Genomic DNA, 16,094 nt, shown 5'->3' with positions numbered 1-16,094 from the left:
AGGTGAAGCACAAGAATTCAGTCACGGCGAAATGAACTTGAGGCAACTTATTTAGGCTACACATTTGGTGGATTTTATGTTTGACGGTACTTTTGTATTTCTTGAAGTAGCCTACATGTAAATACCATGGTATATGAATATAATCTCTCAGTTCAATGGGCTATTAAACATGCAACCGATAACTTCCATATTTTGCAATGTGTAAATTCCCCTTTTTTTGTGACTGGGTGAAACCCCCATGCTATGCTAAATTGTCGAAAAAGTGATCTTGTTTAATCTCGTGAGAGAACTAAACTGCTTCTTACATCGTAGGTAAATAAACACTGGAAAACAACATTTCTAATGCTAGTGTCTTTTAATAATGGCTTATGTGATGTAAGTGTCCGTGTCGATAAACTAACAGGCGATGTCTGAAAGTGAAGAAGGACATAATATTATTGGGCTTCTTCCTTGAAAACGAAGGCGAAGGCGAAAACGAAAGCGCAAGCTTTGGCTCGCGAATCGTTCTTTGTGATCGGTTCTTTTTAATGAATCGATAGAACCGCAAAACAGACTGAATCGTTCAGGTTACTTAGACAATCACAACAGCAAGTACCTTACAAATGCAGTTATTTTTTTTTTTTTAAACCGTTGACTTATATATACACTTTTATGTCTGGTGTACACATAGTGGAACTATATGCTAAAATTCTGTGTGGCAGTAAAGAATACCATTTACCATATATAGGATAAAACTTCTTGTACATTGTGTTTTTTGTATGTGGTGATGGCAACAAACTCGTAAATCCGCTGATAAATGTTATTAAAACATTAAATTACTAAATGTTGAATAGCTGAACCAAACGATTCTCTGAAGTTCGAAAGAGTCGATTCAAAAAAAGATTCAGACCCAAATGAGTCGTGTAAAGGTTAGTTTCGTTAGCGTTTAAATGTCAGATGTAGTAAACAACTTCAAGTTGTAGATCGCGTCTATATTTTACCAGTTCGATCCCTACGAATGCATTATATTTGCTTGACTTTTAAAACTTTACATTAACAGAATTCGCTGTAATAATTAAGAAGATTAGCCACTTCAGGCTCGTTAAAGATGACACAGAATGGTAACGTTACCAGAGGATCAGCGACGCTGTACAGTGCAGTGCTCGCTAGAGGAGCACCACCATCATCCGATACTCGTGAGTAAATGTCAGACTTTCATAGTTTTAGCCATAGAGAATTACAGTACAGTTTTCTCGACATTTTACAGTGATACGGGCAACCAATACACGGATCAAACCCTCTGGCAGTAACAAAATACCGTTGTATTACGATGTTTGGGACTATGCATGGTGATATTATAGCTATATTTAACAAACATGGTCTATTTTGAGTTCTTTAGAGTACAGCTTAAGCTGGTTGGCAGGATTTTCCAGCCTAGACATAGCTGGTTTAGCAGGCTGGCTTTAGATGGGTTTCAACTACTTTAGCTGCTGAGGCTGGAAGACCAGCTGACCAAACAGCTAAAGACCAGCTTGACCCGTTTAATCAAGCTACGTCCAGATTAAATCAGCTATGACCAGCCAAACTGCTTGTTTTAGTAGAGGAATAGTAGCAATTACGATTACTAATAATATCAACTAGTCACCACATTATTATTATTATGATTGTTTTGTTGTTATCTTGAAATATACATCAGTTCCAGTATAACCACTATTATTTGAAAATGACCAGTGTTATTATACAAGTTATAGCTTACTGTAGTCCTGCATTATATGCTACGTTTGTAGTAACGAGATTTTTTTATCTATCTATTCATCCATCCATTCTCAGAACCAAGCACTGACCTGATGAAGCTGAAGAATGCACTTCGGGTTTTGATGGTCCAGTATCCTAATGGTGTCACTTTGAGCAAAGCACGCAGGTCCTGCCCGCTTCTCCTAGACTCTGTGGTGCTGGACAGCTATGCTTCTGTCCGCCAGCTCTTAGCATCCATGCCTGATGTGGTCACACTAAAAGGATTTGGTGTCCAGACATTCCTTCACCCTCCTGGCACTAATCGATAGGACAGGACAATTCTGAAGGATAGCCATTGTTTAGAGATCACGTATCCCACAATGCTTTGCAGTCAAACTGCACTGACCACAGACAATATCATTAACTAAGATAACCAGGATTTTTTTATATATATCACAGCATTTTTTCAATGTGACCAGAATTCAATCAAGAAATAAGAGCACCTGAAATTAGTGTATTCTTAAAAGTACAATATAGAAATGTTTAAATACATTGTGTTTACATTTTTGAAGACCAAAAATGCACTTAATTCTTTTTTACTGTGAGTGGTCACACACAAATCAGGAAATCATTGTAAAATTGAGGAAGTTGTATCAACTGTGATTAGGCAGCTCGGGATTGTTTTTCTTAGACTTGCATGGTATTTATATGATTATGAATTGGTATAATAACTTTTACACATTTTAACTATATTCTACTTGAAATATTTTAAAAGAAATGTTCACAAGAACTTGTAACCTTTGCATTTTTAATAAGACTTAATACTACACTTTTAATTAATGTATTCTCCCAAAAATATACTGAAAATTTGATTTTAAAGCGTTGTGTGTTTTGTCAACTTAATTGATTTTCAGGCATATACATGAAATGCATACAATTATGTACATAATGTATTAACTCAACCAGTTTTACAATTTCAAATATTCACACGAACAGGGCGTGTTGTGGCTCCACGTGAGTATGAACCATACCGACAAGATATACATCTAGTTTAGACCTGTACAGGCCTGTCTGTAATAATAGCTATTACATCATAAGAGAAAGAAAAAAAAAAAACTTTACACTGTTGCAGTGGTATTACAACACTGAAGTAATTTATTGTGATGTCAGAGTCTGTATTTTACAATCAGTACAGCATGTGTGTCACTTTTTCTAAACCATAACTATTAAACTAAAATATAATTTCATTGGGCAAAAAAAAACTATTACCATTGAGTTGTGTTAAAACAGCTAGTGAAACTCGTGTAAATGTTGGAAAGAGTACTGATGGTCACTCTGTGGATCCTCTGCTGTGGCAGATGATGTCGAATGGCTCAGGAGAGCGGACCACACTGACAATCCCATTCATGTCTGGCCACTTCACACCAGGTGGCCAGGAGAAACGAATCCGCTGTAAGAGAGAAGTGACGAAGAGAAAGAGCTCCGTCTTTGCTAGGGTCTCACCGAGACAGACCCTCGGACCTGATAAATGGGATAAAACACAATCGTATAAATGCAGTGTTTGGTTTTTGTCTACTTAAGTCATAGTCAAAGGTGACTCACCCAAGGAGAAAGGGAGGAAAGACTCTGGTTTGAAGAAATTTCCATTATCATCTAAGAAATTCTCTGGGTTAAAGGTGTCTGGATACTTCCAATGGTCTTTATCACTTAAAATTGCTGTTAAGTTAGTAAATACCGTGGTGCCCTAAAAAGACAAAATGTGTTAGAAAAACAATTTCAATGAAGAATCACAACACAGTAATGGTAATGCTCCATTCATTACCTTAGGAATGTCGTATCCTCGTAGTTTTGTGGTCTGAGTTGTTTCATGAAAAACGCCAAAGGGTACAATGTTGCCATAGCGTTGAATCTCATGAACAGTGGCATATGTGTATGGTAGTTTGTCACGGTCTTCCATGCTGGGCAAGCGGTCATAACCCAGCACTCCAACAATCTCCTTGTGACATCGTTCTGTAATGAAAAGAAAGCTGATGAGTAAATGTTATTCCAAGGTAAGTAAGCCACTGAACAGTAGTTGCAGGGAATGAAAAGGGAATATTATTGTACAAAATAATAATAACCGAAGAATTAGGCCGACTAAGTTCCAACCATCCAACTGCGCACAGAATACCCCACAGTTATAGTAAAGAAAACTCCAGACTATTAAAGACCAGCAGGAGAGCCATTTACTGGCAACTTTTAATATATGCATATGGGCATATTCAAGACATGTCATTCCAGGTTTGACGTCAAGACCAAATGTCACTGGTTGTGCATCTTAAAATCAATAGTTACATGGATATGTGGAAATATTGTACAAATTAGATTTAAGAGCGGTGGAGAAGGGGATTTTTAGTGAATAAAGGATACAATTTGGTCAGTTCTTACTAGAGGGTGACACAGGAGTGGATTTTCAAACCTTTCCCGTCCCACTCCCGAAAAAATCTAATAAAAAATAAATAAATAAAAATCCCTTCCCATCCCAATCTCACAAAAAAAAAAAAAAAAATTGGGGGACAATCCCGTCCCATCCCAATCCCGGAAGAATGACTCCCATTCCCTCGCACACCCATGTTGTGTGTTTTTTTTGTTTGTTTTTTTTTTGGCCGGAATCTGTCAGTTAGGCCTACAGTACAAAAAAATTAATAAAATAAAATACAGTAGCCTACAGATCACAGCATGCCCACTTTAGTTGAATTAAAATCCTAAATGTAGTTTTTTGTTAATTTATTGAACTGAAAGCCATCTTAAACAATGCACAGTGTGCATTGCACACATTAAATTTCATGTAAATCATCCATGCTAGCACACGTTTCCTTTTGAAAGTAGACATTTTACTCTCTATAGATTTTTTTTCATACACAGAGTTTCGAAGTTTCTCGCTCAAGTTCACAGGCTGAGACGGCAGAAAGCGCATCCTGTTTGCTTGAATTATTTTATAGAAACTCAACATTTCGTTGTCATTCTGAGTGAACACAAATAAACGTAGACTCTTCCCAGATTCAAAAGATGTATTACTTTTATCTGTATTACCAAAAATTACAGAGTATTTTAAGAGCAAGTGAGCGCACTGGTGCCTCTATCTGTCCTTCTGTGAGCGCGCTGCTGTTCAGCTTCCACACACACTTCAACAGCGCACATTTCTGTTGGTTAACATTAGATTGAGCGGCCATGTAAAGTTTTTACTACATATATCTTTCAGATGAAAAGCTATATTTGAGGTCAATGAATGATAGGTAGACTTTTGGATGTCCTGCCCAATGTACCACATAGACCAGCCGTTAAGGATAAGTCCGTCATGGACTGCGTACGCCATTCACTTAACCAGCCACACCAAAGCAAACAGGAGGAGAGCATAAAGAGACAGGCCAACTAGAATTGAGTTCAGAATTAAAATATACAGTTTATAGTTTATTTATATAAAAGGTATATTTGTGTATAAAGTTGGGTATCATACTGTTATTACAATTCCTGGTCCCGCCCACTCCCGCTGACATTTTTTCCTGTCCCATTCCAATCACGTGATTAATAGTGATTTTGTTTCCTATTCCCGTGACCAGCGGGATTCCCAAAAAAATGTCAGCCTTTAGTTCTTACACAAAGCTTCGATAGAAGACAACTCTTACTAAGGTGAGACTAAACCTAGAACTGTATGCAAAAGAACAGAGCACTTTATCATCTTAACTTTATAACTACATTTTCTTGGCAGCATACTAAGTAGCTTACAGAATATACATTATCAGTTTATGCATTCCTGGGGAATTAATTCAATCAAATTAGCATTTTTCTTAGTATGATGCTCTACTGTTTAAGATACAGAATGTTGAAATTCTTAAGCCTAAATAATACCTTGTACATCTGGGTTTTGAGTCAAGAAGATGAGGCCCCATCTGATGGTGGTCGATGTGGTGTCGGTTCCAGCCAGGAAAAGGTCAGATACTGACATTACCATGTTATCCTCATGAAATGTTGAGTCCTCGTTGGACTTTTGCTGCTCCAAGAAAAAAAAAAATAAAAATTGCATTTCAGTTTAACCAAACATATCTAGTTCCTTAGCAGCTTACTGTGAATTCACCCCTGGAATATTGTTGGTCCTGCAACAAAATTTCTGTCAACCACTCAGGGTTATAACCCTACCACTCTAGGAATTAAACTCCCACTAACTACCACCAAAGAGTGGATAATATTGGTCATGATGATCTCACTTTCTCGATCTCTAGCAGGTAGGCATCAATAAAGTCCCGTGGACTGTCTGGATCCAGAGTTTCTCTGTGTGTTTTGACTGCTTCCTTGATGAAAGCTTTCAACTCTTCTGCGTTCTGATAAATTTTCTGGTGTGGCCCTGGAAAATGTTTGATGATGGGAAGCAAGTCAAACACCTGGAAAAGAAAATGGCTAGATATAACTACTGTTCTGCATCAACTGCAGGAGTCTCCAGTCCTGCTCCTGGAGCACCACCTTCCTGCAGAGTTTAGCTTCAACCAGCTCCAAAACACCTGCCTAGTTTCTTATAATAATGAAGACACTGACTAGCCTTTTCAAGTGAGTTTAAGAGTTTGAGTTAAACTCTTTAGGAAGGTGGACCTCCAGGAGCAGACTGGACATCCCAGTTTAGTAGAATTTAACTTAATGTGTTGACAACCTACAGGAAAGCAGACGATGCACAAGACTGACCTCCTAAATCCAGCTGGATACTAGGATAGTCGTAAGCTAAAAACATATTTAGTACTTATTCATACCTGTCCAGTAAGTGACCCTGCCTGAATAATGTTCTCCTTCACGATTTCCAGAAGGTATGCGAAGCTCTTGTTATCATAGTCGAAACGATCCCCAAACACAACGGAACAGATAATGTTGGCTACGGCGTTCTATATGGCATGTTGGGGGTCAAACGGCTTGCCTTCAACAAAAAACATATGTTAGTTTCTGGCAAGCACCGTTTTAATACTCTAAAGAGAATCTTGACAAGTAAATGAATTTAAATGGACATTACAAGTAGTTTTTTTTTTTTTTAAATAAAAACTAATTTTGTTTAATGGCATTTGAAGCCAACCTAAATCCTGCGCAGCAATAATGCATACAGGGGTGGGTAGTAACAAACTACATTTACTCCAATTAGGACTGTCATGATTAAATGTATTAAATGTGTCGACTGTGACATTTAATTTACAGTAGGTTTGCTTACATTGCATCAGATTTAATTTTGCACGCAGTTTGCAGCCTTACCAATCACACACGTTTCTGATTTGGCGTTTTGATTGATTTGAGTTGTTCAAATGAGCGCAAATTCTCTCATCAAAAGCAATGAAATGAAGAAAAGATGCAAGCGTTGATTTTGCAGTGTAGAAAGCTTAAGAGATTATAAACGAGTTTTTATTAAGGTGCATAACTTGCATTAGATCACTTCAGTATTCTTTGCTCGCTTTCTTTATATAGCTTTGGTTTTGCAGTGTAGAAAGCTTAAGAGATTATAAATATATATATATATATATATATATATATATATATATATATATATATAAAAGAGAATACAGTTTTGGATACTCTACCCACCTCAGAATTAATATATGAAATGTTTTGTCCAATAATTACGTTCACATGCTTGCGTGAAGTAGCATGTTTGAAGTTTGTTTCTAACTCTGACTCAACAGGATGAGGTGGTACAAGATTGAGAGTCTACAGCACCTCAAAGCAATGAAAACAAACCAAAATTCTTAACCTTCCAATTTGAGCATTTCAGGAACCAGGTAACTGCTTTCCTCTGTCACACGTTCCTCCACAGACTTTTTCCCCAGGCCAAAGTTCCTTAGCGTGTGCAGAGCAAACCGTCTCTGCTGCCTCCAGGAGTGACCAAATGTGGCCATTGCAATACCTCAGAGAGAGAACAGACCTTCAGAGTTAACAGGATATTCACAGACAGCTGAACAAAGACAACTTAAATGGATGCATAGCCCTAAACATTGTGATTACCCAGATCTACCAAGTTGACCTGGGCCCCATTGGCTGGAAAAATCTTAGATTTAGAGTTGCAGTATAGCTACTACTTGAGGCTCAATCCAGACCAAGACCACATTTACGTGGTACTGTAAGGTTTAGAAGACATCAAGATCAAAACTCCAGCTTCACTGGCTGTTTGCTCAAGTGATCAAGACCATTTTCCACCAGATAATAAAAAATCCATGCAAGAAGCTGCTTTTAGTTCCAGCACAGTGGCGTAGCGGACGGGCATGCAGGGGGCCTCGCATGTTGGGTGGCCCCTTGATAAGTCGATGGGGTGCATTGAAAGATGATCATTATGTATGGACCATAGCCAGAGATATTATCAAAAGCATTAAATATTGTCATTTTTAAAAGTATCTGCAATTTCCAATTTATGTAGGCCTGTTACATTCTGGTTATTATTATTCGGTTACTTTTATTATTAAATTAACAGGCCTATTACACTTAATAATAGTACTGCTTACACAAATTTAGCAAATAGATTCTTTATAAGCTTTCCATTGAAAAAAAACAGTGATCTGTCGTCGATGTTTGAGGCTTAGCTCTTTATAATGATATATAGTTTGTTAAGATTAATTTTGTCCCGTTTCATTTAATCTATACGTAAATGTTGACACATGCAAACAAAGAGAGTTCAGTGCCTGGGTTAACAGGTTAAATTTATCCTGATCTTCAAAAACAAGTTTTTCAACTGTATCTACTTGATAATGGAGATGCATTTAGTTACAGCAACTATCAAGAATCTTGCAATTATTTAGCTTTTTCTATTTGACTGAAATTTGGATGTACTAATATACCCCACAACACCAATTCATTTTCAGAACAACATATTACTGACCATATCCTTCAGTGATCCAGATTAGCAGTGGAATAGGTGGCCTTCCTGAAAAAGATGAAGCATTTTGGACCAGGGCTTCCTTCGCAATTTCAATTGTATTGAGGAATATTGCTGACTTTCTTCCAACAAAGATAGTTGCCATCTCTCCATACTGGCATAACTGTTTAGAAAAGATTTCACAGCACTTCAAAACAACTAAAGTGGCTTAGTGAATTAAGTCAACGTACATTTTACAGAGTAAGGTGAACATAAGACACCTTTTAGCAAAATCAAAGCCTCTATACTCAAAGCAAACACTCACCGATCTTATGAACTTCATTGGGTTCTTTAAAAAATATGGTATGGTTCCCACAAAAGGCAGCGGTCTGGGACCAGGTGGAGTTTGAGCTCTGCAGGAATTAATCCTAAAGATCTCAAACAGAACTAGAGAGATCAAACCTAGAAAGACCGGCAGGCATACAGATGCCAGATCTAACTTCATGAAAGTCGTCCACATGATGACAGATTCATTCCAAGACAAACACAAAGGCAACAGGCAACCACGAGCATTATAAACACTGAGCAAGATGAGGAGGAGACAGTGGGGATGAGAGTTTAATATTACGTAATGTTTTGTATAGTTATGCTAGTTTTTACTGCTTAGGCTGCAAGGTTCTAAACATTAAAGACATAAAAGAACAAAAAAAGATCATACTTCAGCACAACAATCATTTTCCGTTTATAAACACACTACCATGAATAAACTGTTCCAAGTGATGTTCACTTACTGCGGTGAACGAAGTCAAGTTGTGCAAGTTTAGTAAATAATTGACTAGCTCAAAGATCTCTACTGCCATGATATGCATTGTTGACACTAAATCTCATCACAGCCAATGGATATTCTAAACCCTAATCTTGTGTTTATTAATAGCATTATGTAAGAGGTCTGGAAAGGGATGTAAAGGTCACAGTGACATTATGAGCAAAGGTAAAGCATGTCCTGCATAGAGTTCTGCATAGTGTGCTACATGTGTAGTAACCATTTTTCTTTTTTTTATATTATATTATCTATCCATTTGTCCATTCATTCTCAGAACCAAGCACTGCCATGATGAAGCTGAAGAAAGCACTTCGGGATCTGATGGCACTTCCCCATTTGATATGCTATATTAAATGAAAACTGTGATTTTAAATTACTTGTGTTTTATCCACTAATATGAGGGATTGAGGATATATACATTAAGTGCATATAGTACAATGTTGCATGAACATATAAGCCATACCTGCAAGATTTAAATCTGGTTTACATCTGTACAGGCCTGTATGTTGCAATATAAGTAGTCACATGAAAAAATACATCATGAGAGGAAAAAAGCTTCACTGTTACAGTGGTATTACAGCACTTAAGTAATTTATTGTGATAGCTGATATACTTTACAACAAATAGGTAGAGTATCCTTTTTCGAAACCATAACTAAAACCATAACCTAGAATATAATACCTTCAGGTTAAAACTATTAACATCAAGAAGGAGAGCTATGTCTAAAAACAGATGGAAACTTTGAAAACTTGTGTAAATGTTGGAAAGAGTACTGATAGTCACTCTGTGGATCCTCTGCTGTGGCAGATAATGTTGAATGGCTCAGGAGAGCGGACAACACTGACAATCCCATTCATGTCTGGCCACTTCACACCAGGTGGCCAGGAGAAACGAATCCGCTGTAAGAGAGAAGTGACGAAGAGAAAGAGCTCCGTCTTAGCTAGGGTCTCACCGAGACAGACCCTCGGACCTGATAAATGGAGATAAAACACGTATAAATGCAGTGTTTGGTTTTTGTCTACTGAAGTTATAGTCAAAGGTGACTCACCCATGGAGAAAGGGAGGAAAGAGTCTGGTTTGAAGAAATGTCCATTATCATCTAAAAAATTCTCAGGGTTAAAGGTGTCTGGATACTTCCAGTGCTCCTTATCCGTTAAAATTGCTGTTAAGTTGGTAAATATCACAGTGCCCTAGAAAAAAAAAAAATTTTGCAAAACAATTTCAATCAAGAAACAACACAGCTATGCTCTATTCATTACCTTTGGAATGTCATATCCTCGTAGTTTTGTGGGCTGAGTCGTTTCATGAAACAAGCCAGAGGGTACGATGTTGGCACAGCGCTGAATCTCGTGAATAGTCGCATATGTGTATGGTAGTTCATCACGGTCATCCATGCTGGGTAAGCGGTCGTAACCCAGCACCCGAACAATCTCCTCATGACATCGCTCTGTAATGAAATGAAAGCGGATGGTGTATGTTTTTCAATGTTAGGATACTAGTTCTAGTACAAGTTGTGGCCTAATGGTTAGAGAGTGGGACAGTAACCCAAAGGTTGCGGGTTCGAGTCTCGTCCCGGCAGGGATTGTTGGTGGGATGAGTGAATGTACAGCGCTCTCTCCCACCTTCAATACAACGACTGAGGTGCCCTTGACCGAACCCCCAACTGCTCTCCGGGTGAGCAGCAAAAAAATGGCTGCCCACTGCTCCGGGTGTGTGTTCATGGTGTGTGTGCACTTTGGATTGGATAAATGCAGAGCACTAAGTCCGAGTATGGGTCACCATACTTGGCCACATGTCACGTCACACAAGTAAGCCACTGGAAGAAATGCACAGCTTGCATGCTACAGCTTTGTAATGATTGATATGTGAAACAAAGTGACTTCCAAACCATGCAAGATATAACTCTATCAGTTCATGAATTCCCAAGGAATCAATTTGGGCATTGCAGGCAGTGTTTCATTCATCTTTTACACAGGAACACAGTTTCACATGCTATCAGCATAGTTTTTATTCGCTTGCACATCTGCCTTGCATTACTCAAAACATAAGTGCCCCCCTAGTGGTACTCATCAGTACAGGCACCATGACTACTGTTTAAGCTACAAGTACCTTGTACATCTGGGTCTTGAGTCAAGTAGATGAGCCCCCATCTGATGGTGGTCGCTGTGGTGTCGGTTCCAGCCAGAAACAGGTCAGCTACTGACATTACCATGTTATCTTCGTGAAATGTTGAGTCCTTGTCGGACTTTTGCTGCTCAAAGGCAAACAGAAAGCATTTCAGTTTATCCAAGCCTATTTAGTTCCCTAGCAGCTTACCATGATTTCACCGCTAGAATATTGTTAGTCCTGAAACAAAATTCCTGTCAACCACTCAGGGTTGGGATTGGGAATGAAGCTCCCACTAACTACCATCAAATAATGGATTATGCAGGTTTTCATAGCAGTTGTTCATGATGAAAAACATTTCAGTTTAACCAACCATATTTAGTTTCCTTACTGCTTACTGTGATTTCACCTTGTAAAATACCATTGGTCCTGTAACAAAATTCCAATCAACTGATCTGGGATAAAATTGGGAATGAAGCTCCCACCAACTATCAAATAGTGCATAATACTGTTTCTAGAGCGGTTGTCCATGATGATCTCACTTTCTCCATCTCTAGAAGGTAGGCATCAATAAAGTCCCGTGTACTGTCTGGATCCAGATTTTCTCTGTGTGTTTTGACTGCTTTCCTGATGAACTCTTTCAACTCTTCTGCATTCTGATAAATTTTCTGGTGTGGCCCTGGGAAATGTTTGATGATGGGAAGCAAGTTAAATACCTGGAAAAGAAAAAGGCTTTGCATAACTATGCTGCATCAACGACAGAAGTCTCCAGTCCTGCTACTGGAGCACCACCTTCCTGCAGTTTTATGTTCCAACCTGTACCCAAACACCTGCTTAGTTTCTAATAATCCTAAAGACATTGATTAGTTTTTTCCAAGTGAGGTTAAGAGGAGTTGAGCTAAACTCTGCAAGCAGGACTGGACTTCCCCAGTCAAGTAGTTTCCATTGTTACCTACAGCTTTATTGGACCACCACATATTCCTTGGTGGTTTTGACAAACAAATACAAGAGTTAAGAGAAGTTGAGAATTTGACATAGCATGAGTCACCTCTGGTAAAGTTTAGTAGAGTTTAACAATGCAATGCATTGACAACCTATGGAAACGCACCCAATGAAACAAGATCCACCTCCTGATCCATCTGGATAAAAGGACATAGCAAAGCTAGGGACTTGTTCATACCTGTCCAACAAGGGATCCTGCCTGAATGATATTCTCCTTCAAGATTTCCAGAAGGTATTTGAAGCGCTTGTTATCATAGTCGAAACGATCCCCAAACACAATTGAACAGATAATATTAGACACGGCATTCTGTATTGCATGTTGGGGGTCGAACGGCTTGCCTAAGAAAGAAAACCATGTTTTAGTCTCTGGCAAGCACCATTTTAATACTTTAAATAGAATCTTGCCAAGTAAATTAATTTAAAAAGCTATAACAACAAATCTGGTTTAATTACACTTGAAGCTAACCAAAATACTGAGGATTGTGACCACCCCAGCAACAACAACAAATAAATGTACTTGAAATGTTTTGTCCAATATACGTCCACATGCTTGCGCGAAGCAGCATGTTTAAAGTTTGTTTTTAACTCTTGACTCAACAGGACAAGGTGGCACATGATTGAGAGTCTACAGCACCTCTGAACTTGGAAAAAGTTCAAACAGAGACTGAAATTCTCAATAACCTTCCAATTTGAGCATTTCAGGAACCAGGTAACTGCTTTCCTCTGTCACACGTTCCTCCACAGACTTCTTCCCCAGGCCAAAGTTCCTGAGCGTGTGCAGAGCAAACCGTCTCTGCTGCTTCCAAGAGAATGCGGCCATTATGATACCTTACAGAGAGAGAGAACAGACCTTTAGAGATACTTAAAAAAAAAAATACACAGACAACTTGAACAAAGAAAGACGATTAAAGGGGTCATATGATGCGATTTAAATTTTTCCTTTCTCTTTGGAGTGTTACAAGCTCTTGGTGAATAAAGAAGACCTGTAAAGTGGCAAAGACAAAGTCTCTAATCCAAACAGATATTCTTTATCAAATGAAGACTCTGCCAAGCCCCCCAAAAATGGCTTGTTTAAACGCCCCCACATCTCTACGTCACTATGTGGGAAGATTTGCAAAACACCGCCTAAATGTTCATGCAAAGAAAGAATGCATCCCTTTTATTCTCTCTATTTCCGCCGGCGCCATTATGTGGAGAAGCTGTGTGTTTCACTGTGAAAGCGAAACTACTTTGTTTGGCCTTCCAAAAGAGCACGATATCCACTTCATCATGCCTAGAGCTGATCCGTGCTGGTCGCTGAGTAACTACATCAACTTTGCGCTAGGGATATGCTGGTATCAAATTTTCCTGTTGCGATTAATTGCTCCTGCTTTTATCACGGTATACAGATTATCACGGTATTGCAATTTAGTTTTAAAAAAGGTGGTCATAATACACTATAACAGGTTAAATAACTTTTTTCTTATAACAAAAATAACTGAACATTTAAATACAATAAAGCAATACAGAAAAATAAAGTTTAAAGTTTTACACAGATTTAAGTGCAAAAGAACTATAAAGACCCATAGGTATCACTTCACAATAAGACCTCATTAGTTAACCGTTAACCATGAGCAATAGCTACATTTGCTACAGACATTATTAATCTTTGTTAAAATTTTTTAAAAAAAGTCTTAGTTCATTAAATAATACAGTTGCAACTTTAGATTTTAGATAAGCCAATCACAATGCATTGGATAGCTGGCCAATCAGAGCACACCTCGCTTTTCAGAGCGACGAGCCTTTTAAAAATCGATGCGTTTCAGAAGGCGGGGCAAAGAGGAGAAACAATAATGTACATTGTGTGTAAAATAATATTTTTTGAACCTTAAACCACAAACACATTTCATTACACCAAATACAAAAAATAATGTTTTTTTTAGCAACATCATATGACCCCTTTAAACAACTTAAATTCACAGATCTACCAGCCTAAAATCTTGACCAAAATGGACTAAAAAAAGATGGTTGACCTTGGCATTATTGACTGGCATTAGCACACAGACCAGCAAATCACTTAAGGCCCAGATCCAGCTACAAAAACCATGTAATATTGACTGGCATTAGCACACAGACCAGCAAATCACTTAAGGCCCAGATCCAGCTACAAAAACCATGTAAGAAGCTGGTTTTAATGTACCTCTGGTCATAGAGCTTTTTAGATGGATGCTAACTGGTTTTAGCTTAGTAGAATCTGAGATCTCTGACCCAGTTTGTATCGTTTGCTGGTAATGGTCGTAATCACAGACCAAAACAAAACAGACATTCTGACACGGAACAAATACTTCAAATTAGAATAAGCTGTAGCATTTTTTTTCTGCGAAACCGGTATGTGAACTTAGCATGTTTTCTAATTATCTGCAAATATTATTTTTTATGCTTTAGTACAGTCAAAAATTACATACAATTTTTATGTTCAAGTATCCTACAACACCAACATTTTCTAATTCACTGTCAGTACAGTGTATTACTGACCATATCCTTCAGTGATCCAGATTAGCAGTGGAATAGGTGGCCTTCCTGAAAAAGATGAAGCATTTTGGACCAGGGCTTCCTTCATGATCTCCACTGTATTGAGGAATACTGCTGGCTTTCTCCCAATATAGACAGTGGTCATCTCTCCATACTGAGATAACTGCTCAGAGAAGATTTCACAGCATTTAAATACAACTAAGGTGGGATTAGACATCGTCTCACCTGTGAATGAATTCAACATAGCATGTCCATTTTACAGAGAAAGATGAACATAAGACACCTTCCACAAAAACAAAGCCCCTATACAACAAGTTCAAAGAAAGACTTACTGATCTTATGAACTCCATTGGGTTCTTTAAAAAATATGGTATGGTTCCAACAAAAGGCAGCGGTCTGGGTCCAGGTGGAGTTTGAGTTCTGTAGGAATTAATCCTAAAGATCTCAAACAAAACTATAAAAATAAAACCAAGAAACAGAGCCATGCCTACAGAGGCCAGGTCTAACTTCATCATAGTCGTCCACATGCTGAGACAGACACGTTTCAAGACAAACACAAGAGCAGCAGATGACTGTGAGCTTTATAAAGACAGGGCAAAGGGGGAGGACACAGTGGGGGTGGGAGTTTGACATGCCTGTTCATGTTTTTGTATAGTTATGTTAAATATTCTGGCTAAGACTGTAAGGTTCTAACCAATCAAGACAAAGAACAAAAAAAATAAATAAAATAAACCATACTCCTGCACACCACTCATTTTCCCTTTATAAACACACTAGCATGAATAAATGGACCTAAGCAAAGTCCACTCACTGCAAAGAGGAATAAACAGGCTGCAGAAGACAAGTTGTGCAAGTTTAATAAATAACTTACAAGCTCAAAGCTCTCTACTACCATGATAATTTTTAACATTAAATCTCAACACAGCCAAAGGATATTCTACACCCTAACCTTGTCTTTATTAATGAAACTATGCAAGAGGTCTGGAAATGTATGTAAAAGTGACATGTAAAAGGCATTGAAAATGCTTTCAGCTCAGATTGTTGCACAGTCATGCGATACCTGGCATTTGAAACAATAAAAACAAA

General features: G+C 38.1%; 3 protein-coding genes across 5 annotated transcripts; 1 reads left to right on the top strand and 2 right to left on the bottom strand.

The window, feature by feature from the left end:
- The first annotated feature begins 918 nt into the window (after positions 1 to 918).
- Positions 919 to 2,589, top strand: LOC109048239. The gene is made up of 2 exons (XM_019065931.2): positions 919 to 1,175; positions 1,810 to 2,589. Exons 1-2 carry the CDS (start codon positions 1,088 to 1,090, stop codon positions 2,040 to 2,042), a joined length of 321 nt encoding a protein of 106 aa, XP_018921476.1. The 5' UTR covers positions 919 to 1,087; the 3' UTR covers positions 2,043 to 2,589.
- A 256-nt stretch (positions 2,590 to 2,845) lies between these two features.
- LOC109048236 (cytochrome P450 2B4-like) lies at positions 2,846 to 9,756 on the bottom strand. Its single transcript, XM_042751400.1, is given in 9 exon segments — positions 2,846 to 3,234; positions 3,316 to 3,457; positions 3,536 to 3,723; positions 5,602 to 5,743; positions 5,958 to 6,131; positions 6,492 to 6,652; positions 7,472 to 7,624; positions 8,591 to 8,750; positions 8,892 to 9,756. Coding segments are annotated over 9 exon segments (1,506 nt in total). The 5' UTR covers positions 9,087 to 9,756; the 3' UTR covers positions 2,846 to 3,043.
- LOC109048486 (cytochrome P450 2J6-like) lies at positions 2,846 to 15,584 on the bottom strand. 3 transcript variants are annotated; one of them, XM_042751403.1, is made up of 10 exons: positions 15,341 to 15,584; positions 15,012 to 15,171; positions 13,179 to 13,325; positions 12,676 to 12,836; positions 12,038 to 12,211; positions 11,499 to 11,640; positions 10,649 to 10,836; positions 10,438 to 10,579; positions 10,147 to 10,359; positions 2,846 to 3,021 (listed from the first exon to the last, which is right to left on the bottom strand). In XM_042751403.1, the coding sequence occupies exons 1-9, from the start codon at positions 15,533 to 15,535 to the stop codon at positions 10,169 to 10,171; spliced, it is 1,500 nt and encodes a 499-aa protein (XP_042607337.1). In that variant the 5' UTR covers positions 15,536 to 15,584; the 3' UTR covers positions 2,846 to 3,021; positions 10,147 to 10,168. The 3 variants fall into 3 exon arrangements, with proteins under 3 accessions (XP_042607337.1, XP_042607336.1, XP_042607338.1); XM_042751402.1 differs by lacking the exon at positions 2,846 to 3,021 and having other exon boundaries at positions 9,964 to 10,359; XM_042751404.1 differs by lacking the exon at positions 2,846 to 3,021 and having other exon boundaries at positions 9,964 to 10,359; positions 15,012 to 15,233; positions 15,341 to 15,482.
- Between the last annotated feature and the right edge of the window lie 510 nt (positions 15,585 to 16,094).

Source organism: Cyprinus carpio, chromosome B23 (assembly GCF_018340385.1).
Source record: "Cyprinus carpio isolate SPL01 chromosome B23, ASM1834038v1, whole genome shotgun sequence".
NCBI classification, from domain to species: Eukaryota; Metazoa; Chordata; class Actinopteri; order Cypriniformes; family Cyprinidae; genus Cyprinus; species Cyprinus carpio.
Note: the sequence above shows the minus strand (reverse complement) of the source record. Positions and strands in the feature narration are given on the sequence as shown.

What these genes read in the sequence shown, in the direction of transcription:
- LOC109048239 (XM_019065931.2), top strand. Translation starts at nt 1,088, where the DNA reads ATGACACAGAATGGTAACGTTACCAGAGGATCAGCGACGCTGTACAGT. An exon ending in ACCACCATCATCCGATACTC is followed by an intron (nt 1,176 to 1,809) that starts GTGAGTAAATGT and finishes ATCCATTCTCAG; the next exon opens with AACCAAGCACTGACCTGATG.
- LOC109048486 (XM_042751403.1), bottom strand. Translation starts at nt 15,535, where the DNA reads ATGTGGACGACTATGATGAAGTTAGACCTGGCCTCTGTAGGCATGGCT. An exon ending in ACCTTCTAGAGATGGAGAAA is followed by an intron (nt 11,641 to 12,037) that starts GTGAGATCATCA and finishes GCCTTTGAGCAG; the next exon opens with CAAAAGTCCGACAAGGACTC. An exon ending in TCAAGACCCAGATGTACAAG is followed by an intron (nt 10,837 to 11,498) that starts GTACTTGTAGCT and finishes ATTTCATTACAG; the next exon opens with AGCGATGTCATGAGGAGATT.